The sequence below is a fragment of the Rhinolophus hipposideros genome, assembly GCF_964194185.1.
Source record: "Rhinolophus hipposideros genome assembly, chromosome: 4".
NCBI lineage: Eukaryota > Metazoa > Chordata > Mammalia > Chiroptera > Rhinolophidae > Rhinolophus > Rhinolophus hipposideros.
The window spans coordinates 2,912,173-2,936,737 of NC_138050.1; the positions used below are offsets into that span (position 1 = coordinate 2,912,173).

The window sequence follows — 24,565 nt, forward strand, 5'->3', positions numbered from 1 at the left end:
TGCGCCTACAGACTGTAGGTGACAGTCTCCTTGGTTCTGATGTCAATCTTTATTTCTGTCTGTACAGTTGCAAATTGCTTCTAGACATATCCAGGAGTTACTTCACTTAGGTCATTTAGTCCATCTAAAACTCATTTTTTTAAAACCTGTTTTTTCTCATAAATTCCAAATAGAATCAGTTTTCAGGGCCGGTAGGAATCTTTTATTCTTCCCTTTACCTCAACTCTTCTTCCTTCAACTAGTAATGAATTCCTATTAATTAAAAAAAAATTTTTTTATTTGGGCTGCTGGATGGCTCAATTGGAGTGTGAGCTCTGAACAACAGGGTTGCTGGTTCAATTCCCACATGGTGGTGGGCTGTGCCCTCCATGACTGGATTGGGGGCGGTGGGCTGCCACTGAGCTTCCAGAGGGGCGGCCGGATGGCTCAGTTGGTTAGAGCACAAGCTCTCGGCAGCAAGATTGCTGGTTCAATTCCCGCATGGGATGGTGGGCTGCGCCCCCTGCAACTAAAGATTGAAAACAGCAACTGGACTTGGAGCTGAGCTGCATCCTTCCTGGCTAGATTGAGGGGTGGCGACTTGGAGCCAGTGGGCCCTGGAGAGGTACACTATTCCCCAATATTCCCCAATAAAAATTTAAAAAACAAACAAAATAAAAAATAAATTTATTGGGATGACATTGTTTAGTAAAATTACATATGTTTCAAGTGTACAATTCTGTAACACATCATCTATGTATCACATTGTGTGTTCACCACCAGAGTCAGTTCTTCTTCTACCATCATATATTTGACCCCCTTTGCCCTCTTCTACCACCCGCCACCACCCTTACCTCTGGTAACCACTAAACTGTTGTTTGTGTCTATGAGGTTTTGTTTCTTTGTCTTGTTTGTTCGTTGCTTTCAGTTTTACATCCCACATGAGTGAAATCATATGGTTCTTGTCTATTTCCATCTGACTTATTTCACGTAGCATGATGATCTCAAGATCCATCCATGTTGTCACAAATGGCAGTATTTCATCTTTTCTTATGGTGGAGTAATACTCCATTGTGTATATGTACCACATCTTCTTTATCCGATCATCTATCAAATTACACTTTGGTTGTTTCCATGTCTTGGCCACCAGTGAATAATGCTGCAGTGAACATATGGGTACATATATTTTTACAGATAAATGTTGTCAGATTTTTTTGGTAGATACTCAGGAGTGGGATTGCTGGGTCATATGGTAATTTTATTCCTAATTTTTTGAGGAACCTTCACACTGTTTTCTATAGTGGCTGTATAAATTTACATTCCCATCGACAGCATCTGAGGGTTCCTTTTTCTCCACAACCTCTCCAACACTTACTATTACATGTCTTGGTAATAGCCATTCTAACAGGTATGAGGTGGTTTCTCATTGTGGTGAATTCCTATTTTTTCTTCACCACCTCTCCCCCATTTGTCTCTTCTATTTCAATTAATATCTTAGTTCAGACCTTTATTACCTCATGGCCATGTTATTGCAGTGAACTACCGTGCTTCCTGAAAAGAAGACCTAGCCGGACCATCAGCTCTAATGCGTCTTTTGGAGCAAAAATTATTATAAGACCCAGTCTTGCCAGGCTAGCTATTGTTTCATTGATGCATCTATTTTCTTTGGTTGCATTGGTTTAATTCTAGTAATGCTTATTTTATTTATTTATTTTTTTGGAGAGGCTTTGAAACAGCAGGTAGCAGATTTACAGGAAGATTTGAAAAGAAAGGAAGCAAAATGGTCAAGTACGCATGGCCGTCTTAGAAGCCAGATAGAAATGTTGATCAAAGAGAACACAGACCTCCGGGAAGAAATAAAAGTGATGGAAAGATTCCGACTAGACGCCTGGAAGAAAGCAGAAGCCACCGAGAGCAGCACCAAGATGAGTCAGTGTGGGACTGCCACAAAGAAAGAGAAGAAAGAAGGGTCCATGGTACGTTTGGAGGCCAGTGGCTTTGTCAGGCCAAGAGAGATGTTATTAGGTTGGTGCACAAGCAATTGCAGTTTAAAAAGTTGAAAACAATTGGAAAAACCGCAATTACTTTTGCATCAACCTAATAAAAATATTGGAGCAAATTCTTAGGGACAGAAGGTAGAAGGATGGGTGCCAGGGCTGTGGGGAGGGAGTAGAAGGGCCTAGTGTTTGATGGGGACAGAGTTTCAGTTTTGAAGATGAAGAGAGTTCTGTGGACGGACGGTGGTGATGGCCGCACACACTGAATGTGCTTAATACCACTGACCTGCGCACTGAAAATGGTTAAGATGGCAAATGTTACATACAGGTTGCCACAATTAAAAAATTTTTTTGAGTGTTGCTATACAGATTGTTTTCAAAGTAATTTTCTAATTTTTATAAAGGAATTATACCACAGTAGGCAATCTCAGTTAAAACAGGCCAAAGGAAGTTTTTGCAGAGTATTACGTGTGTGACCCTTTGGAATCACATAACTGCTGTTTCAGTCATCTCTGTTCACAACTCTGATTTGCCAGGCAGTGCTTTTAGGCACTGCGGATATAACAGTGAACAAAACACAAGCGCTGTTTCCCTCTTGGAACTTAAATACTGCAGTGGTGGGAAGACGACCATAAATAAAATAGACGGTGTGTGACACAGTGATAGAAACTAAGGAGAAAAAGCGAGGAAGGGGAATTAGTGTCGGGGAGAGGGCTATTGCCGTTATAGGTAGGATGCCCAGAGAAAGCCTCACTGAGAATGTGATATTTGAATAATGGCCTAAGAGGACTGAGTGAGCAGGGCTGAGACCTGGTTGACGACCCCCAGGCCTGGAGGCTGGAAGATCTTAACTCTTCTTCATATCAATTAGCCTGTGGTGGATCTGCTGTCATTGCGTGTCATCTTGGACCCGCTGTGAGGACTTACTGTAAAGCTGGAGCAGAGGACCTGGGGGCAGTGCTGGGGATGAGATCAGCCATGTGACGGAGGGTGGCGGGTGCAGATTTCATCAGGCCGCAGCAGTGTGTCAGCACTGGCCTTTCCTAAGGGGACCTGGGCAGCCGGTGGAGGGCTCTGATGGAAGGGGCAGCCTACGCCTTTACCTTAGCACTGTCTCTGCAACAGACCTTAGAGACTGGGGAGGGGGTGTGTGTGGGCACAGTCAGGAACACCAGGGGGACTTGCAGTAATTCAGACCCGAGGTGGGGGGGCGCTGGAGCGTTGAGAAGTGGATGGGGTTATGGTGCCCTGGTGTGTGTGACAGCAAGAAAGGAGTCAGGAATGGCCTCCAAGTGTAGTGTTGTGTTTCTGCCTGATAGTCTCCATTTGTCTGGGAGAACACAAGGAGACAGCACGTATTTCTCGGGTGTGGACATGAGGAGCTCAGGTGCAGACAAGGTGAGTCTGAAATGCCTGTGCGGCATCCGGTGGACATGCTAACCAGGCAGTGTGTGTATCTCAGGAAAAGGTCAGGATGGAGCAGGAAGTTCGGGGTCCTCAGAATGTGCAGTGGGTGAAGCTTCGGGCTGGGAAGGATAGATGGCCGAGGCTGAAAGTCCACGGACTGAGCTGACTGAGGAGCTGGGTGTGAGGATGAACAGCCAGGAGGAGGAAGGAGAGGGGGCCAGTGTGACGTCCCAAAAGCCAAGTCACGGAGGTCCCTCAAGGGGTGGCGCCCACGGCGTCAGGGCCGCTGCCAAGTAAGATGAGAACTGAAGGTCGTCATGGGATTTACCTTAGAGGTGCTGAAGACAAAAGCGTGGATGAGAGAGAACGAGGACAACAGTGTAAGAGCTTCATGGAGAGGTTTTGCAGTAAGTGGGAAGACAAGTGTGGCTGTAGGGGAAGTTGTTTCTGTTTGTTTTAAGATGGGACAGTTAACACTAAGTGCCTGTTTCCCGGTGGGGTTGGCTCAGTGGGACTAAAGGTCTGATGGGCTGAAGGGGGATTGTTGACGTGGCCGGTGAACCAGGGGAGATGGGATTCGGGGATGAAGGCAGGGCTGCCCTCAGAAGGTCCGAGGTCTGTACCCAGGGTGGGTGTGTGGTGCCCTGTGGTAGGACGTCCCTCCTGATGCTCCGAAGCATGAGAGAAGGGGCTGTGGGAGGGGTGAGCACAGCGGAGAACGTGCGGTGGCTGTGAGAGGGTTGCCGGCACCGCGGACGTGCCTGGGCCCGCGCCCGTTACAGGGCGTTTCAAGTGAGCACGGATCCATTATTTTGTCTCATTCAGCTTTTTGGGTGTAGGGTGGCAGAGAGTTGTATTTCCGAAGAGGAGTGGTCATCGGGGGGAATCCCACAAAGTGGGGGGATTGGAAGTTGACAGGATGTACAATGAGAGTGACTGCAACGCCAGTGAATGTAAGCTGCCCGAGGGCACAGGCTCCACGTGGGGGCTGTGAAACCTGGGTCAGTGACTAGGACGCAGAGGCTGTGGAGTCGGGACCCGAGGAATGCGCTGAAGGCCCAGCTGTGACAGTCAGAAAGTGGGTTCTCCTCCTCAGACGCCCCTTATGGCGGTGGCTTCCCCACATAGCGATTTCCGCGGTGTGGTCGGCCCTGGAATACTCGCCGGGACTCCAGCACTGTTAGCATTTGCAGTGTTTGTGTGTGTCCTTTGCTGGGCCATTTGAAGGTGGTTGAAGAAATCATGGCACCTCACCCCTAAATACTTGAGCATTAAATGGTATTGGTTTTTTGAGTAGGTCAGGCTACCCTGCGTTCTGGATTTGAATGCTTTGAAATTGAGAGTTTTGCGGTTATTGATTTTGTACATGTTGCTAGTGACTAGTTCTAGAGCTTGCCCGTTGGAGTGCACGGCTGAGATTGCTCAGCACACTGCAAAACCCGGCCTTGGCTTGTCCTCTGCTGGCAAGGACAGTGGGATACGTGGTGTGGGTATGCGCCATGGGGCTCAGAGCTGGGCGCGGACGAGACAGATTTGGTTGGAAGCGGTGAGTGGGGGAGCAAGAAGGACATCTCCCCTACTTCTATTATAAATCTAAATGTAGGGGTGGGAGCTCTGAGGGTGACAGACTTCCATCCCCACGAGGGGACAGTGTTGAGCAGGCTTCTGAGCGGGAGCAGGGCTCAGAGCAAGACGGCAAGGGTGCTGATGCGGACCATGACTCCGCCCTCTGCTCTGGCTGCCTGCTACCAGTTGTCTCTCTTACGCCCTCACTTGAGTGAGGACATTGCCAGAGGTCGGCTGTGTGTATATGTGCGCGCACGCATGTGCACACACACATTCCCAGACAATAGCTGGTTCACTGGTCTATAGTGATGAAAACAACATAAATGAACAGACTTAAAACGTTCTCCTTGCGCGCCGAGTTGTTTCATTCGTTATATTAATAAGTAGACGAACACTACTTTTTTATTCAATTCTCTCCACCTCTAGAACTCATCACTTCGAATGCAAAAGAGTCAGAATTCTTCAGGGACCCAGCTAGAAAAACACAAGAAAAATACTTTGCCCACACAAGGTAAGAAGTCGTATAATCTTTTTCAGAAAACATTTCAGGAGTTTAAAGAATAGAAACTTCACACCAAACTTAAGACATAAAACACTGTAAGTGGAATTGAAGCCCATGTCCCGACTCTCCAACCTGATTCCCGCCAACTGCATTCCCACGCTGGTTTCTCATTCCTCTGCTACATCGTGCCCACGAATCAGCACAGTATGACTGTCTTATCTTTATGTATCCCTCTGCAATTTGCTGTTTTCTCTCCATATTTTGAGACTCACCACAGTAATACATATAAACTGTAGCTTATTGATTTAATAGCTCTATCCAGATTCCATGTATATCTGTGCCAAGTCTCCCTGTCTGTGGGCCTTCAGGATTTCTCCCAGTTTGTCAGTGCGATGAATAGGGCTGCATGATGTCTTGATCACATGTCTCTGGGACACTTGTCCAGAGTGGGATGCTGGGTCACAGCAAGTTTGGGTGAGTGTAGGTCTTCCCTGCGTTCCCCAAGGTCGTTAGCGGTTGTGTTTTGCCATCAGCAGAATGTGCTGTGTGTGCTTTCTAACCCTTGATCTGGTCAGACTGCAATTTTGGCCGTTCGGGTGGGTGTGAAATGGCAGGTCAGTGTATTTTTAATACACACTTCCCTAATTACTGGTAAGGCATGTGAGCATTTGGATTTCCTATTTTGTGACTTGCCTGTTTGTTTCTTTTGCCCAAGTCAGACTTTGGGAGTGGGGTGGGAAGTGTTTCTCTTCATTGAAGTTAATTATTCTGTGTACTAATCCTTTGTCAGTTACAAATACTACCAACATCTTCTCCCAATCTGGGTTTAGCTTTTTGGTTTGTGTTTTTCACACACGTTTTTCCTTTTAATAAAGGGTGCTTTTATGAGGATGCTAAAAAAAAGTACGAGGTATGACAATTAAATTCACGAACTCATCCTAGAAAAAGTGCTACATACCTCATTGCTGAATATCACTGGTCACTTTTGAAGTCCTCCCCTTGGGAAGCTATGCACCGACACCAGTACCTAGTCCACCCTTCAAAGCAATTTTGGAACTCCTTTTTTGGAATGGCCATCAGAGCTGTCATCTTGATGTCCTGAATGTCATCAAAATGTCTTCCTTTCAATAATCCTTTATCTTCAGGTAAAGAAAGAAGCCATTGGGGGCCAGATCAGGTGAGTAGGGAGGGTGTTCCAATACAGTTATTTGTTTACTGGCTAAAAACTCCCTTACAGACAGTGCCGTGTGAGCTGGTGTATTGTCGTGATGCAAGAGCCATGAATTGTTGGCCAAAAATTCAGGTCATCTAACTTTTACTCAGCCTTTTCAGCACTTCCAAATAGTAAACTGGGTTAACTGTTTGTTCAGTTGGTACAAATTCATAATGAATAATCCCATAGTTGCAACAAGTTGGTGAACTTGTCAGACTTGTATACAAGTGGATACTTTGGTCAGCGTTGCTCAAGCAGTAGTTCTCCATAATCAGAAGTGTCTGGACGCTGATGGGAACCACTTTGAGCACCTCTTGTAATTGCAGAAGTCAAATGTGACTTGTGTTCATCTTTTGTTATCGGTATATATTGAGTATTATAATTTTAAAAGTTTTCCTTTCTTAAAATGTGTATACATTTTTGGCACCCTCTGTATTGATTTTATCAATCTTTATTTATGACTTTAAGAAATTCTTCTCAATCCTCAGACATAAATATACCATTTTCTCCTATGAACTTTTGTTTTCACAATTGGGTCTTTATTCTACCTGGAATTGTCAGAAATTATTTTTGTGAATTAAATTTAGAACGTGGATATAGCATATGCAATTTGACAATTACAGAAGAAAAGCTTGGATGACAACCAGCTAAAGAAATAGATTAGAAGCACCCCAGAACTGTCCCCTCCATGACCGTATTACATTGCTTTTCCTTGTAGTTTCTACTCCCATAGATGCAGCCCTAAAAAGTGTTTTACTTTTTCTGATCTTTCTGAATACAGTCAAACCCTGTGTGTTCTGTCATCTTTCACTGTACATTGTTTTTGAGATTCAGTCACGTTAATCTGAAACTCTAGTTCACTCATTTTCATTCCGTTTATATATACTTATAATTGACTATTCTTTGATGGTTCATTTTTTTTAAAGTTTTGGAATGTTCAACAGTGATGCCATGAACACTCTTACTCATGTCTGGTACACACGTTCATTTCTCTAGGGCATATTCCTAGGGATGGGTTTACGGTAATTGGTAGGAATAGCTTTCACACCAATAGATTTTGCTAAAACATCTTCTGAAGTGATTTTACTTTCTGACCAGCACTGTGTGTGCTTTGCTCCACACCTTTTTCATACTTGGTGTTGTCAGACTTACATTTTTGCCAGGTAGTAGGAAGGAGTATAATAGTATCTCATTAGAGTTGAATATGCTAAACACCTTTGCCTGTGTTTATTCCTTTAACTTATTACAAATATCTTCTCCCAGTCTGTGTGCCTTTTTACTTTTTACAATATATTGAACCACAATTCTTTATCTTTTTTTAAATTACAATATATTTGACATATAACATGGTATAAATTTAAGGTTTACACATTGATACATTTACATATTATAATATGATTGCCATTGTGGCAATAATTAGCACCTGTCACATCACATAATTATCATTTCTTTTTAGTGGTTGAAATAGTTAAGATCTAGTCTCTGAGTAAGTCTGATGATTATAATACTGCTGTTGTCTGTACTCACTATGTTAGATCACTAGGACTGACTGACTACTTGTTGCAAGTTTGCGCCCTTCCACACCATCTTTCCTATCTCCTGATCTCGCAATCCTTGGTAATCACCATTTCACACTCTCTTTTTATGAATTCGGCCTTTTTAGATTCCACGTATAAGTGAGAGCATACAGTCATCTGTCTCTGACTTATTTCACTTAGCATAATGTCTTCAGGGTCAATCCATGTTGTCACAAATGGCAGGATTTTATTTTTTCTTGGCTATTGTATATGTGTACCATATCTTCTTTATCCAGCATCCACTGATGGACACATTGGCTGTTTCCATACCTGACTATTGTGAATAACGCAGCAATAAACATGGGGTGCAGATTCCTCTCCAAGACTGTTTACATTTCCTTAGGATAAATATCCAGAAGTGGAATTGCTGGGTCATAAGGTAGTTCTATTTTTAATTTTTTGAGGAACCTCAATCTTGTTTTCCATAGTGGCTGCACCAATTTGCAGTCCCACTAAAAGGGCACGAGGGTTCCCTTTTCTCCACATCCGCGCCAGCACTTCATCTTGATAATAGCCATTCTGACAGGTGTGAGGTGATATCTTGTGGGTTTGACTTGCATTTCCCTGATGATTAGTGATGTTGGATACCTTTTTATATAGCTGTTGCCCATCTGTATGTCTTCTTTGGAAAAATGCCTATTCAGTTCCTCTGCCCTTTAATTGGATTTTGTTGTTATTGAGTCCTATGAGTTCTTTATCTATTTGGATGGATATTAACCCCATATCTGACATGGTTCGCAAAAATGTTCTCCCATTCTGTAGACTGCCTTTTCATTTTGTTGATTGTTTCTTTTGCTGTGCAGCTTTTTAATTTGATGATTTTTGCTTTTGTTGTAAGTGCCTTTGGTGTCATACCCCAGTAATCATTGCTAAGACTATTGTTCAGGAGCTTCTTCTCTACACTTTTTCTAGAAATTTTAATGGCATCAGGTCTTATGATTAAATCTTTGATCCATTTCAAGTTAATTTTTGTGAGTGGTGTAAGCTAGGGGTCCACTTTCATTTCTCTGCTGGTGGTTATCCAGTTTTCGCAGCGCCATGTGTTGCAGAGATTATCCTTTCCTTATTGAATGTTCTTAGCTCCCTGGCTGAATATTAGTTGACTGTTTATGTGGGGGCTTTCTGTTCTGTGCCATGGGTCTGTATGTCTGTTTTTATGACAATACCGTACTGCTTTAGTTATTATAGCTTAAAACAGTATGATATTCCTTCAAATCAGAATTGTGATGACTTGGGCTTTCTTTTTTCTCAGGATTGCTTTGGCTATTCGGAATGTTTTGTGGTTCTGTACAAAGTTTAGGATTGTTTTTTCTATTTCCGTTGGAATTTTCATAGGAATCACATTGAATTTATAGATGGATTTGGGTAGTATGGATATTTTAACAATATTAACTTTTCTGATCCATGAACACAAGATGTTTTACCATTTGTTTGTGCCTCTTTGATTTATACTTTTATAATTTTCATCATATAGATCTTTCACTTCCTTGGCTAAATTTATTTCTAGGTAGTTTTTGTTTTTCATGGTATTGTGAATGGGATAGTTTTCGTGAATTTTTTCAAATTTTAGTGTGTATAGAAGTGCAACTGATGTCTGTATGTTGATTTTCTATCCTGCAACTTTAAGGAATTCATTGACTAGTTCTAACATTTTGATTGAGTCTTTGGGATTTCCCGTATACAAAATAATATTATCTGCAAATAATGACAATTTGACTTCTTCCTTTCCAGTCTGGTTGCTTTTTATTTCTTTGCCTTGCCTAACTGCTCTGGCTGTAAATATTTTACAATTATTGATTTGTGTGTGTTGTCTATCCTTGCATTCAGGGATAAATCCCTCTTGGTCATAGTGTATGATTCTTTTCATGTGTTCTTAAATTTGGTTTGCTAATATTTACTTGAGAATTTTTGCATCTGTGTTTATCAGGGATATTGGTCTATTGTTTTCTTTTCTAGTGCCCTTATTTGGCGTTGGTATCAGGGTGTTGCTGGCCTTGTTGACTGTATTTGGAAATACTCTTCCTTTTCAATTTTTTGGAAGATCTTGAGAAGGACTGGCTTTAGTTCTTTAAATGTTTGGTAGAATTCACCAAGTGAAGCTGTCAGATCCTGGGATTTTCTATGTTGGGAGGTTTTTGGTTACTGATTCAATCACCATTTTAATCACTCATTATTGGCCTGTTCAGATTTTCTGTTTCTTTCTGGCAGATTGTGTTTCTAGGAATGTATCCATTTTTTTCACGTTATCAAATTTGTTGATATATAATTGTTCATAGGAGTCACTTATGATCCTGCCGTTGGATGGAATGTTCTGTATATAACTGTTGTATGTTCATTTGGTTTATAGTTCAGTGTTACATAGGTTTCAGGTGTACAATTCTGTAATATATATCTATATCTATATATCTATGTATCACATTGTGTGTTCACCACCCAGAGTCATTTCTCCTTTTATCCCATATATTTGATTCCTTTTACCCTCATCTACCACCCACCTCCCCCCTTACCCTCTGGTAATCACTAAACTATTGTCTGTAAACAATGAAATACTATTCTGCCATAGGAAAAGATGAAATAGTGCTATTTGCGACAACATGGTTGGATCTTGAGATTATTATGCTAAGCAAAATAAGTCAGACAGAAAAAGTCGAGAACCATATGATTTCACTGATACATGGTATATAAAACTGAAAACAACAAAAGAACAAGACAGACGAAGAAACAAAAACTCAGACACAGACAGTAGTTTAGTGGTTACCATTTTTTTATGTTTCATGGATCTCCTCCAGATTTTCGCTTGTGGTTACCATGAGGGTTACATAAGACAAGACAAAACAGTTTTATGCTGATAGCTACTTAGCTTCCTTCACCCATAAAGCCGCCACCCTTTTACTCCTCCCCTTTCAGTTTTGATATCACGATTTACCTTTTATGCTGTGTATTTGTTAACAAATCTTAGTAGCTATAATTATTTTTAATACTTTCTCTTTAACCTCTGTACTGTAAGTGGTTAATACATCATCCCGTTATAGAACAGTTTCTATCTGACTAAATTTTCACTTTTACCAGTGTTGTGTACTTTTGTGTATTTTTATCTTATTCATTAGCGTCTCTGTTTCAGCTTGAAGAACTCCTTTCAGCATTTCTTGCAAGATAGGTCGAGTAGTAATGAACTCGCTTTTCTCTGGGAAAGCCTTTATTTCTCCTTAATACCTGAAGAATAACTTTGTCAGGCAAATATTCTTGGCTGGCAGTTTTATCTTTCAGCACTTTGAATGTCATTCTACTCTCTCTTGGCCTTCAGAGTTTCTGCTGAGAAATCCGCGGCTAGCCTAAGGGAGTTCTTTTTCTAGGTTATGTCTTTTCTTCCCTAGATGCCTTTAACAGTCTTTCATTATCATTGGATTTTTGAGTTTCATTATAATGTCTTGGAGACAGTATTTTGCATTGAGATAATAGGTATTCCATTAGCTTTGTGGACTTGTATACCCAAGCCCTACCCAAGCTTTGGGAAGTTCTCAGCTATTATTTTTTTAAATTAAATATTTAATTTCTTTAAAGAAATTTTCTTCTCCCTCTCTTCTGGAATACCAATTATTCAAATATTTGCCGTTCTAATGAAACCCGATAGGTCTCCTTGGCTTTATTTACTTTTTAAATCTTAGTTCCCCCTTCTCTTCTAACTGTATTATTTCTGTAGAGTTGACCCTTGAACAACCTGGAGGTTAGGGGTGCTGACTCCCCAGAGTCCAAAATTCATGTATAACTTAAGTCAGCCTTCCACGTGTGTGGATTGAACATACAGTTGACCCTTGAACAAGTCGGGTTTGAACTGCATCGGTCCTGGTTCCGCCTTTTATTAGTTGACAACCTTGGCAAGTTACGACGAGTATTTAACCTTTCAGCCTTGATTTTCTCACCTATAAAATGGGGATATTAGTCTTTCTCATGGAAGATGGGTATAAGATTTAAAGACGATGTGACATAAATCTCAAATTGTGTAGTCACTTTGCCTGTCAGGTGGTGGAAGCATTCTTTATCAAATCCAAAACAGAGCACTCCTCTTACCCCCAGCACTGCCTACCAGCCACCTGCCCGTTCAAGCCAAACCTGTGTGTACTCCTTGACTCCTTTTTTCCTTACTCCCCATTCCCATCAAGCCCTAAAGTAACCCTTCTGATGTTGGTATGTTCTAAATCAGTTCAGGAGGGTGAACCATGGGACATGCCGACACTTGGCAATTTGGGGCCCGTGCATCAGTGACTGGACACAGCCTAGGTGGGCTGTTTCCATACCGTGGCCCACCAGGCACCGCTGCACTCGCTGCCCTGTTCTCCGCTAGTCTGTTCTCCCCACAGCACCCCGCATCCGTTCTAGCCTTTAATGTGTATGTCAGAGCCTGGAACTTGGGAGTGTTTATAATATGACCTGTTGGCATATAGGAAGAAAATATTAGAACTTCACTATATTAAAAAAAATTCACCTCCTTTATTTCGTGGTGGTGGTGGTATTACTAATACAGTGTATGATCAGTGTGTGTCATGACTTAAAAACTTTAGACCACAGCCATCAGCTCTAGACTTTAAATACCCAGTTCATTTTTCAAGCCAAATTCTGTATGTGTTCTTCTTGGATGCCTTTATTACCTGTGTGCAGACCTGGTCTCCTTGTGGTTGTCTCCACAACACGCACGGGTCCACCTGTGACACTAGTGGAGCACCTGTGCCTTCTTCCGGATTGTAAACCCTCAGAAGACAAGAATACTGTCTTTGTCGCTTTGGACTCAAGTAGCTGAATATTTAAACTTAAATAATGAACTCCTATTAATTAGCAAAAAAATATATTAAGTCTTAATGGATAAAGGTCAGCAGTTCACCTGAGGATATGAACTAAGGAAATGTTTGACTGTAATAGTAAGTAAATTTAAAACTTTCAATTAAATATTAAAACTTAACTCTGACAATTATATTCTGACAGGCAATCCATCTCGAAGATGCAAGCCTGTGCCTCCTCATGGCTCATGCAGTTTGGATAAGGAACAAGTAAATCTCTATATTCTTACACATTCAAACAAATTATTCAGGCTTGAAGTGGATTAGTTAACTGACTTAAGTTTCTAAGCCATTTATAAAGGAGGGTTTTTACTTACATTGTAAATGTTTAATACGTAACACCAAACAGTAGTTGTAGAATCCTGTAATAGTAAAATTGGGTTTTTGAAAATAAGTGTAAATTTTAGCCACTTGAAATGTCCTTTAGGACAACTGAGAGCCTCTTGTCCTTACAGATTGCCTCACCCACGGAGCTCCCTGAACCAGTGGACCTGCCAGATCCTGAATATAAACAGGAGGAAAAAGAGGAAAAGGAAGAAATTCAGGGAGAAATCAGTCATCCTGATGGAAAGGTTAGAATTTAAAAAAAAATAAGGACTACTATAAAAACTAAGCATGGGTTAAAATAGAGTGAAACCCCCACATTCTAAAACAATTGACCTTTAAGGCTGTTGATGGGGCCTGTGAATGTTAGTGCTTTGGCACGTGACCTTAGTTGTCTGGACGTGCTCTGTATACAACATGCACTTAGAGCCCCGTAGAATGTGGATATGGAACCCTGTTCTTCCTCCATACACCCCTAAAAGGCCCATTTGGAAACCTCAGGTGGTGAGGAAAGGCTCACCCTCTCCACAGCCCCTTAAGTCACCCTGGGTCGGGGCCTCTCCATCTCAGCCTGCAGTCTTCTCCTCACACCCAGAAAGGTTGTGGGTGGGAGTGCTGCCTGACGGGTGGTCAGCTCGCAGGAGGAACGAAAGGGAGGGACATAAATGGGCTTTGTTGCTGGGGAGGCGATGAGAGAATTTTTCCTTGGGTTTTCCAAATACCCTAATCTCATCCATTTTAATTGAAATTAAAAGGCCAGAGTTCACTGCTAGTGATGAAGACAGTTTTTCTTGTTTAGAAGAATTCCAGCTAATAAATGGAAATGAAATGAAAAAATTAGGGAATCACCAGATTGCCACCTCTAATGAAATAAAGGATCTAGGCAGGAGTCACAAGTGATTCCCAACACCGTAAATGAAAGGTTGATGGGGCTTCATGGCACATCTGACTGATGTGACCCAGTCAGTCCTGAGTTAGGACCCTGCATACTGTATTTCTGAACGTGTGGCCATAAGAAGCTCACGGGCACCTAGGAAGTACTCGTCAGAATAACCCAACTGCAAGTTAATCAAGCCTCTAGATCTAACTACTGGTCTTTACTAGGAAATATAGGGGCTACGAGAACATGTTAAATGATACCGTAATAGGAAAGCGATCAGACAAATCCAAAATGTGGGAAATTTTATATGTTCAATGACCCAGTTCCTTCAACAATCAGCATTAAAAAGGGGGGCACGAGGTGACTGTTAAAAAATGAGTCACATTAACCAAGTGTGTGGACCTCGTTTTGATCCTGATTTAAATGAACTGTAAAAAGGTGTTTTTTTGTGAATTTAGGGAAAACTGTGAATGATTATGATAGGATGAAGGCACTACAGTTTGTTAGGGACAATAAGGGTTTGGTTAATAAAAATCCTTTCTTAACCGATATCTGTTGAAGTGTTCACAGGTGATGTCTGCAGTTTGCTTTAAAAAGAACACCAAAAAGTTTAGGGGGAATAAGTGACATGAGAATGGTGATGTGTTGATACCTGAAATTGTTATGAATTTATTAACTTTTCTCTCCTTTTGAGAGAATGTTTTATTTTATTATGAAAAATTTCAAAGTGGGTAATTAGGAAGAGAATTAGGGATATTTTTGTCAGGCGGTCTCAGGAAGAAATCATACATACTGATAATCTTGTTTTTCCTTTGTGTAGATAGAAAAGGTTTATAAGAATGGGTGCCGTGTCATTTTGTTCCCAAATGGGACTCAAAAAGAAGTGAGCGCGGACGGGAAGACTGTTACTGTCACCTTCTTCAATGGGGATGTGAAGCAGGTCATGCCAGATGAGAGAGTGGTAGGTTTCCTCAGGGCTGGTTCTCCCTGCAGCTCCACACCTGAGGGACAGGCCTACTGACCTTGTGTCGTTACAGATGTACTACTACGCGGCCGCGCAGGCCACTCACGTGACTTACCCCGACGGACTAGAAGTCTTACATTTCTCAAGTGGACAGATAGGTGAATACTTGCTCTGCCCTCTCCTTACTAAATTCTTCCCTTCCTCGAAAAATAAAATACTTACAGTAACCTTTTTTAAATAGAAAAATATTTCCCAGATGGAAGAAAAGAAATCACATTTCCTGACCAGACTATCAAAAACTTACTTGCTGATGGAGAAGAAGAAAGCATTTTCCCAGATGGTACAGTTGTCAGAGTACAACGGTATGGTGTCTGTTAAAATTGTTTCTCGATTTTCCAGTTTTCATGGTTCAACTGTGATTACCAATTGAAGTTTTAAAATATTAAAACATCTGTGTAAGTGATTCACAATTTCAGGGAGTTTAGAAGTGAGCAAAAGACGGACACTTTGAGAGCAGGTCAGAGTTTTCAGCATTTTGGAGTTAGAACTTGTTTGAGATAAACAGACTGTAATCTATAGTCTTTAGCCTTGAGATTTAAAGGGTGTCTGTATACCGTGTTTCCCCGAAAACAAGACCTAGCTGGACTATCAGCTCTAATGTGTCTTTTGGAGCAAAAATTAGTAATAAGACCCAGTCTTATTTTACCGTAAGACAGGGTCTTATGTAAACCGGGTCTTATGTAAGACCAGGTATAATATAATAATATAAAATATAATCATAATATCGGGTCTTATATTAAATTTTGCTCCAAAAGACGCATTAGAACTGATTGTCTGGCTTATTTTGGGGGAAACAGGGTAGCACTTCGGGAAAGGAATTTGCCTAGAAATCAAGTTGGTGAAATTGGAAAACAGTGAAGGAGACACAAAGAAGGAAAAGCTGCTCTATGTATTTTTAAAACGAATCAAACAATGACAGCAGGGATTGAATTAGATTCTCGCTCTCTCTCCCTGTCCCTGCCTGATAAACACTTGAGTTCTCTGGCCACCCTGACCCCATTCTTTAAAACGAATAATCTTTCTTTATCCTTCTGATTGTCATATTAGAGACTTCTTTAAGTCTTCAATCCATAATGAACATCTTATATCACCATTTTCATTAAAACCATGGTGAAGGTTAGTCAAATCCAATGTCCTTTTCTTTGTTCACCTTCTTCTCCTAGAGCAGGACAGTGGTAAACATCCATTAACTTGAATAGAACACATCATAGTTGCCTTCAACTTAAATTCTAAGATACTACCGTAACTTGCCCCCCTCCAACAAGAAGTAAAAATACTAATTCGAATGTAGGAACGTCTTATGGTCATGATAGTGTTTTTCCCTCAACATGTCTGAAACTATGTGGTGCTCATTAAATAAACAGCAATTTGTTCTAAAATTTGAGTAAAATCTTACGTGTACATTATACTTTGAATGTTTTCTACAATAAAAAGAGAAAAGAACATGAAAAACTCCATGTATTCATCTCTCCATCTTCACGTATTAACTTGGAGATGCTCAACCTTTTTCATCTCTGCTCCTCCCTATATTAGGGGTTCGGTGTGAACGTCCCACACACACCCAGGCTGGCAGCTGGCTACTGTTTTCCACACTCCACTTCACAGCAGGTCTCGGGTCTCATCACGCCCCCTCCTTCAGCCTGATGCAGGCCGAGCAAGGGCTGTGTGACGAGAATAAGGGTCAAAACCGAGAGTCTCGTGTTAATACAGTGCCCAACTTTTTTAGAGGCAGAACACATGTAAAGTTAAAAAACAAAGAAACCTAAGCATTTTGTGGTGAAAGCATAAACATATTTTTAAAAAGCCTTTTATGGGGACATGTAAGTGCTAATCTGATCATTGCAACTATCAGCCTGCAGCAGAAACACATGCAAAGAAGGTACCGTGCAGGAAAAAGGACCTAGGTGTGCTCTACAAGAAATAACTGGCAGAATCAAAAGGCTACTTTTAAATAGTTTTCCTGTTGTATATTTCGTATTTTAAAAGAAATTCTATTTTAAATTTACAGAGATGGTAACAAAATCATCGAGTTTCATAATGGCCAGAGAGAACTACATACCGCCGAGTTCAAGAGACGGGAGTACCCAGACGGCACAGTTAAAACTGTCTATGCAAATGGCCATCAGGAAACAAAATACACCTCTGGGCGTGTTAGAGTTAAAGATAAGGACGGTAATGTTCTCATGGACATGAAAGTGTAATGATGCTTGTGTGAGACTAATCATGAAATAACACTAGCTTGATTGTCTTGTTAAAAATGTACATTTCTTATGGACTGTGGTTTAATTTATACATACTGTGTGTGTGTGTGTGTAAATGGAGAAGATTATGTTTGGAATATAAAATAAAATGTATAGCTTTTTATAATCTTTGAAATGCACGTTTCATTTTTAACTCACCTACTCTGTCTTTCTACAGTTAAACACAGAGTAAAGAAAGCATTATTAAAGCACTGTTATAAGCTTTAAAAATATAAGTGGGCACTTTAATTGGTTGGACATCCTTATAAAAAACAAATACAAGAAACAGAGTATTGCATAGATTTTCCACTAGACATCAGCCATAGAACAAGGACTAGCACAGAAAGTTTACTCAAGGAGTAAGAGAGTTTCTCCAGTCAAAATATCACTAGGTTTAATTTAGTACAAAAATTAAAGCATCTTACCTACCTCGGAGGAAGTTAATGAATGAATACAAAAAGTCTAAAAAGAGTTCATTCTATGAGTACAGAAAACTCATAGTTATAGTGAGGAGAAAGCAGTTACAATGAGGGTGACGATATAACGGCTCAAAATTTAACACTTGTCACTGGGAGGGCATAAAAATAGTTGGTGTTAACCGATGGGCCACAGGTACCTTGATGTTATAACCTATAAGATGGTTAGCTGAGTCACCTACATGTAAATTTAGATAATTATAGGTGGGCCCAGTCATTTCGTTCAGTATGACAATAGTGTTGGCAAAGATTCAATTTCTAAAAAAAGCTAAATATTAATTTCACGCGATTTAAAAACTGAATATGAAAAAAGTTTAAAACTTTACGAAGAAAATAGTTACATACATTACCTCAGGATAAGAGGTATACAAAGAACATACAAAGAACAAATGAGACATACAAAGAACAAACCTTGAAAGGCTGGCAAATGAGGCAAGTTTCCGTTTGTTCAAAGATACCACTAAAAGAGAATTAAGCCACAGACTAGGAAAACGTATATATACATGAGACAGAGTTAATACCCAGAATGCTACAAATCAGTACAATAATTATGAACTCAATAGAAAAATGGACTAAGGGTAGGAATAAGTAATACACAAGTGACGACTAAACCAGTGAGTATGTACTAAAATAATGAGGCATCTTCTTACACTGGTGTCACCTACTACTACAAACTGGTCTGGCCGCACCATGTGTTGGCAAGGGACTCAGACTACTGGTGGTGGAGTCAATTGGGGAAACCACCTTTTGGAAAACAACGACCAGGACCTGGCACTACTAAGTGTATATATTAGAAAACACCTCACAACAGCTCCTGCAAAAAAATACTTGTAACTGAGAAAAAATGGTAACCTAAGTATCTAGCAACAGAATAAATTATGTGCAATAGATATCACAGGGAAACTAAACTAGAGCTCTGCGTACCAATACGGATAGTGAAAAGAAAAAAGGTAATTGTGTGACACTGCACATGTTTAAAAGTATAAGCAACACATCTTGTTTATGGATGCATTCAGAAACGGTAAAGTTACCGACACATAACAGTGAGAAACACCAGCTTCACTATGTTCACCTCTGGGGAAGGGGGGCACTGGAGCCTACAACTGCACTGACAATGTCATATTTCTTAAGCTGACAGATGTGCATTAGTTTTCAAATGAACTAAAATGGTTATTTTTATGGGTCTATAATACTTGATTTCAAAATTACAGTGAAACAATAAAGTATTTGAAAGCAAATATTTATTAACTATTTTTTCAAACAATTCCTAACAGTTCAACATGCAAGGAAAAAAAGGGGGCCAGCATTATTGCAGAACAAGTCGAGAAAAATCAGCCTGAAAGGGTCTTACATACAACAGAAAACGTGCTTCTGGCCTTCTAGATGCCAAACTGTACACACTGAAAAACAAAAAGTGTTATTTTAAATTTCTGTTTAATGTTAATGTTCAAATCTAGTTAGTGAAGCCTGTTACTTGATGTGAGTGGATAAAGACAGTGAGCTGGTTACCAAGTCCCCGAGTAACTGATTAGGACACCGACCCTGCAGCTGGTTGTGCGCGCCTCCGGCCCTGGCGCTGCTCTCTGCTCTCCTACCCCCACGGCCACCTGTACTACCTACGGTCATGAGCCAGGCCAAGCATTCTCACACACAGGGACTGTCTGATACGGGCATTCAGTAGGTGACAAGGGCCTATGAAGAAGAAATCTAGGAGAGATGCTTGTTGAGTCTTGTCATTCCTTTGACAAGGAGAAGTCCAAAAGTGTTTTTTATGGGCAATTTAGTATTAATCTCTTCTATATTAGTCATGTGCCTTATACTGACTCTAAAGGTGACCCAGGAAGTCATACTTACATCACTCGTCTCGGTCTGCGAGCCCCATTTCTATTAACGACATATGAACTGGATACTGTTCATCTTCATATAATGTCACTATTTGTTCTGGTGCTTGAGCCTAAAATTAAGATACAGTCGTCAAGAAAACACAGTAACGTCAGGGCTGCCTTTTCCCTCCTGCCTCTGGCATTTTCCAAGTTTATAATTTCATACTCTGTGCTTTTCAAAAGGCATGTGAAGAATTCCTGCTAAATTCCATTCTTTCCATCCTACTTTATTTAAAATGTAACTCCTCCCGAGTTTTCCTAGATTGAGTCAGCTGAGTGTGTTCACACTACTATCGCTGTTAAAATTTATTTACATGCTACAGAGAAAGGATACTTTATGTGGAAACTGACCAAATTTTGCATGTTCTTCACAGAAGTGAAAAAAACGTATCTCTATGAACATTTCTTTGCCCCGTCTATTTTCACGGGCTTCCTGAGAAACCTTGCACAAGCCATTTACACCGCTCTGCACACATAGGAGTATACTGCTCAGTACAGATTTTCAATACACACTTCTTAGTAACAGCATTTTTTTGTCACAGCCAAATCCATCCATCGGGAATCCCCAAATCTTGGATTCCCCAAGTCAGGGCAGGTTGGGTGGAAACAGTGGGGAAGACTCAGGTGAACCGAAAAGTCAGTTTCTGTGTAAAGGGGTTGTTGCCACATCTTCAGCTGACTGGGAATCAGAAGGGAGATCCAGGATTCCTATATTTTATAACACTGACCAGAAGTCAGACGTACGAACTGTGGAAAATTTTCCAGTTTTAAAACACTGCAGTCTATAGAACGTGGGTGCAGCGGATTCTGCCTGTGGGCTCCCCTTTGTGACATGGCAGCCTCTAAGGAAGAAGGCGTATTTACAATAAACTTCTGAAGTTTTGTATTTTGACGCAGGTTCTACTGCAATCAAGTCAAAATGAGTAGTTACGATACCACTGTAATTCAAGCTTTTCTAGAGCTCTGACCAGAACTCCATCTGGTCTTCCCTACTCCCCTTCCAGGATGCCGGCCCCACTTCCTCACTCCTTCACCAGAAGTACTGAGTGCCTACTAAGGAGCAGCTCAAACACCATATGCTGACCTCTGCAGAAGGAAAGAGTCACTCACTCCTGCTTCTTACCCCGCCCCTCCCCCAGGTTATCTATCCCTCTCTTACAAACTGACTTCATTCTACCTCCGTAATAAGTGGTTTACATGTTCCCCTCGTGGTTTGCATGACCCTTTCCTTCTGGAGAGGACAGCATATGGTGTTTGAGCTGCTCCTTAGTAGGCACTCAGTACTTCCAGTGAAGGAGTGAGGAAGTGGGGCAGGCATCCTCGAAGGGGAGTAGGGGAGACCAGATGGAGTTCTGGTCAGCTGTAGAAAAGCTTGAATTACAATGGTATCGTAAGTTCTTTGATTAAAGGACACTCATTTTGATCACTCTGATCTCAGTCATGACATCAGTGATTTTTCATCACTGGTAAATATACTCATAAACTAAGACATTTGAACAAGCCTTACAATTACCCCTGCATACTCACAGCTTTGTGCACTGCAGCGAGCATCCTGACAGACTCACCATGGTGGAAGCGTAGAGCTGCTTCCCCTGCAGACAATCGATCAGCGCCCACAGAGCTTCCATGCTCCACTCGGGGCAGTACGGTATCCTCGTCTTCCCGCAGTCTCGTAAGGGAGGTTTGAACCCCGCCAACAGAACCTTTATGGCTCGGGATGGATACTGCATAAGATGAAGAGGAATCTGACGCAGTCTGCCAAAAAGAAATTCTTAAAATGTTCAGAATGCCACAATTATAATTCTCTAATAGTGAAAACTATATAACATGGGAAAAGTCTATGACATTGGATTTGGCAATGATTTCTTAGATATGACACCAAAAGTACAAGCAACAAGAGAAAAAAACTCGGACTACATCAAATTAAAAACTGCAAAGGACACAACAGAGTGATGAAAAGTCAATCTATAGAATGAAAGAATACCTTAAAAAATAGACATTTCTCCAAAGATGATGAAGTGGCCAACAGGCACATGAAAAGATTCTCAGCATCACTACTCATCAGGGAAAGGCAAATCAAAGGCACAATGAGGTACCACCTCACACTACCCATTAGGATGGCCACTACCACACAGAACATAAGTGTTGATGAGGCTATAGAGCGAAACTAGAACCCCTGGACCCTTGGTGGAAATCTAAAATGGTACAGCTGCTATGAAAAAACGGTGGTTTTTCCAAATACTAAAAACAGAATGAGCACATGATCAAGCAATTCCACCTCTATGTATATACCCAAAGGAACTGAAAGGTACCTGTACCCCAAGATCACAGCAGCATTACCCACCATCGCCAAAAGGTGGAAACAACCCAAGTGTCCATCGATGAACAGATACACAAAATGTGGTCTATCCAGACAATGGAATATCACTCAGCCTTAAAAAGGAAAGGAATTCTGACACGTGCTACAACATGGATGAACCTTGAGAACATTATGCTAACTGAAATAAGCCAGTCACAAAAAGCAAATACTTACTGGATACCTCTAATAGTCAAATTCAGAGAGATAAAAGTAGAACGGTGATTGCCAGAGGGTGGATGAGAAGGGAATGGGCATTTTGTTTAATGGCTATAGTTTCAGTTTTGCAAAATGAAAACGTTTTGGTAGATTAGTTGAACAGCAATGTGAGTATGGTTAACACAACTATACAAGTTAAGATGGTAAATTTTATGACGTGTATTTTACCACAATTAAAAACAATATTACAAACAACAACAAAAAAGGAAAAAGTGTTGGCAAGGATGTGGAGAAATTGGAACCCTTGTGCATTGCTGGTGGGAATGTAGAATGGTGTAACTGCTACGGAAGTTTGGCAGGTCCCCAAAAAGTTAAACAGAATTACCCAGTGTCAGCAATTTCACTCCTGAGTATATCCCCCAACAAGGGAAAGCAGGGACTCAAACAGCTACTTGTGCCCCCATGTTCAGTGCAGCACGGTTCACAACAGCCACAGATGAAAGAAAACACCCCAAGGGCCCATCAACCAATGAATAAACAAAATGGGGTGTATACATACGATGGCAAATTATCATAAAAATAATGGAATTCTGATACATGCAACAAGAACCCAGAAAACATTATTCTAAGTAAAATAAACCAAACATGAAAGGACAAATATTGTATAATAATACTTATATGAGGTAGAATAAGAGCTGGGGGAAAGGGAATGGAAGATTAGTTTAATGGGTACGAAAGTTTCTATTTGGGATTTATGAAAAAGTCCTGGAAATGGAGAGTGGTGATAGGTGCACAGTACTATGAACGCATTTAATACCAATTAACTGTATAAATAAAAAAGACTAAAATGGTAAGGTTTATGTTTATGTATATTTTACCCAATAAAAAAATACTTAGATTGAAAAACTCCCAATATATGAACAGCTTTAAAATACTTTCTTTTAAAGGAAGAGGCAAAATCTTCCCAATAATTATTAAAACAAAAGAAAGCTAAGATTCCCAATTCAAGTAAGTTGATTTTTCCCCCCACCTATTTATTGTCAGCTTTTCAGTCGATCCGTAATCAACAAATTGTACGAGGACAGCTAAAGGACTGAATTCTTTAATGGAGACAATCTTTGCTCTGTACCATAAGCCATCATCATATTCTGCAAGGCAAGGCATTTCTGGAAAGACAGAAAAAGGGAAAAGTCACACTGCCTTTTATTTTAATTTTAAATAGTGAAGTACAAAGCAACCCCACCACATCCCCACATCCCCACTGCTCAGAAGTAGACACTCAGCAGGCCGTGCTCCCCTCTGGACTTTGCAAACCTGGGAAAGGTACCCCCACGCCCACTGTCCCCCATGCAGCCACTGCCCAGGGCTTAGATCATCCCACAGCCCCCGTTTCTGTACTTGCAAGCCTCTTCAATGGGGCCATCATCTTCTAGAAAGGATAACAACACTTTCTGCTATTCCTGCTTTCAAGTTTGTCCGCCTCCAACTCATTCAATGTGATTGAAATCAATTCAATCACATTGCTCTCTTGTTGAAAACCCTTCAATGGCATCTTAAGCACCAGGAATATCAAATCCTTGGAAGTGCCATTTCCAGGATTTGCAAAATCTACTCCCAACCAGCTCCAGCCACATATCCTCCATGTGTCACCCCAACACCACTCAGCACGTTGCTGTCCCCATATGTAGAATGTTCCTGTGCCCTTCTTTTTATGGTCAGTTCCAGCCTTTAAGTCTGGGCTCCTAGCCATGCTTGCTGTGACCCGATGGCATCACGCACACTTGAATGGGAGCTGTTATTCTCACCCTGGACTTGGGTTACACGTCCCTTCTTTGCTACTGAACTGGCTCTTCCGTATTCCCACCATGGTACATGGAACAAACATTTGCTCAGTAAAAAGTCTGCTCGTGAATGCTAGGCTGGAGTAAAATCGTAGGGAAATGAGTATAATACTACATGTTTCCTTTCCCTTCGCACACTTTTAGATTTCAGTATCTTCTCTACTTCCACCCCTCCCTTTATCATGTTCTCTTCTACAAAATTTCCATAAAGAAAGGTAGTTGTGGGCAAGTGTCATTAAATACTACATGACTCTAATGCAGATATTTTTATTTCAAATGATTTTTATTGGAGTTGTAAATAATTTGAGT

General features: G+C 40.9%; 2 protein-coding genes across 2 annotated transcripts in view; one reads left to right on the plus strand and one right to left on the minus strand.

The window, feature by feature from the left end:
- The window catches only part of CPAP (centrosome assembly and centriole elongation protein), a 42,575-nt gene extending 24,903 nt beyond the window's left edge, over positions 1 to 17,672 (plus strand). The window contains exons 10-17 of the mRNA XM_081046743.1: positions 1,704 to 1,955; positions 5,376 to 5,460; positions 13,219 to 13,283; positions 13,529 to 13,645; positions 15,098 to 15,238; positions 15,315 to 15,399; positions 15,483 to 15,603; positions 17,310 to 17,672. Of these exons, the coding sequence (XP_080902869.1) occupies positions 1,704 to 1,955; positions 5,376 to 5,460; positions 13,219 to 13,283; positions 13,529 to 13,645; positions 15,098 to 15,238; positions 15,315 to 15,399; positions 15,483 to 15,603; positions 17,310 to 17,502 (1,059 nt within the window). The 3' untranslated portion in view covers positions 17,503 to 17,672. The remainder of the gene's footprint in view (positions 1 to 1,703; positions 1,956 to 5,375; positions 5,461 to 13,218; positions 13,284 to 13,528; positions 13,646 to 15,097; positions 15,239 to 15,314; positions 15,400 to 15,482; positions 15,604 to 17,309) is intronic.
- A 1,574-nt stretch (positions 17,673 to 19,246) lies between these two features.
- The window catches only part of RNF17 (ring finger protein 17), a gene marked incomplete at its 5' end in the record, with an annotated part of 94,277 nt that continues 88,958 nt past the window's right edge, over positions 19,247 to 24,565 (minus strand). Inside the window, 4 exons of the mRNA XM_081046130.1 lie at positions 19,247 to 19,417; positions 19,872 to 19,971; positions 21,466 to 21,655; positions 23,446 to 23,581. Coding sequence (XP_080902256.1) covers positions 19,873 to 19,971; positions 21,466 to 21,655; positions 23,446 to 23,581 — 425 coding nt within the window. The 3' untranslated portion in view covers positions 19,247 to 19,417; position 19,872. The remainder of the gene's footprint in view (positions 19,418 to 19,871; positions 19,972 to 21,465; positions 21,656 to 23,445; positions 23,582 to 24,565) is intronic.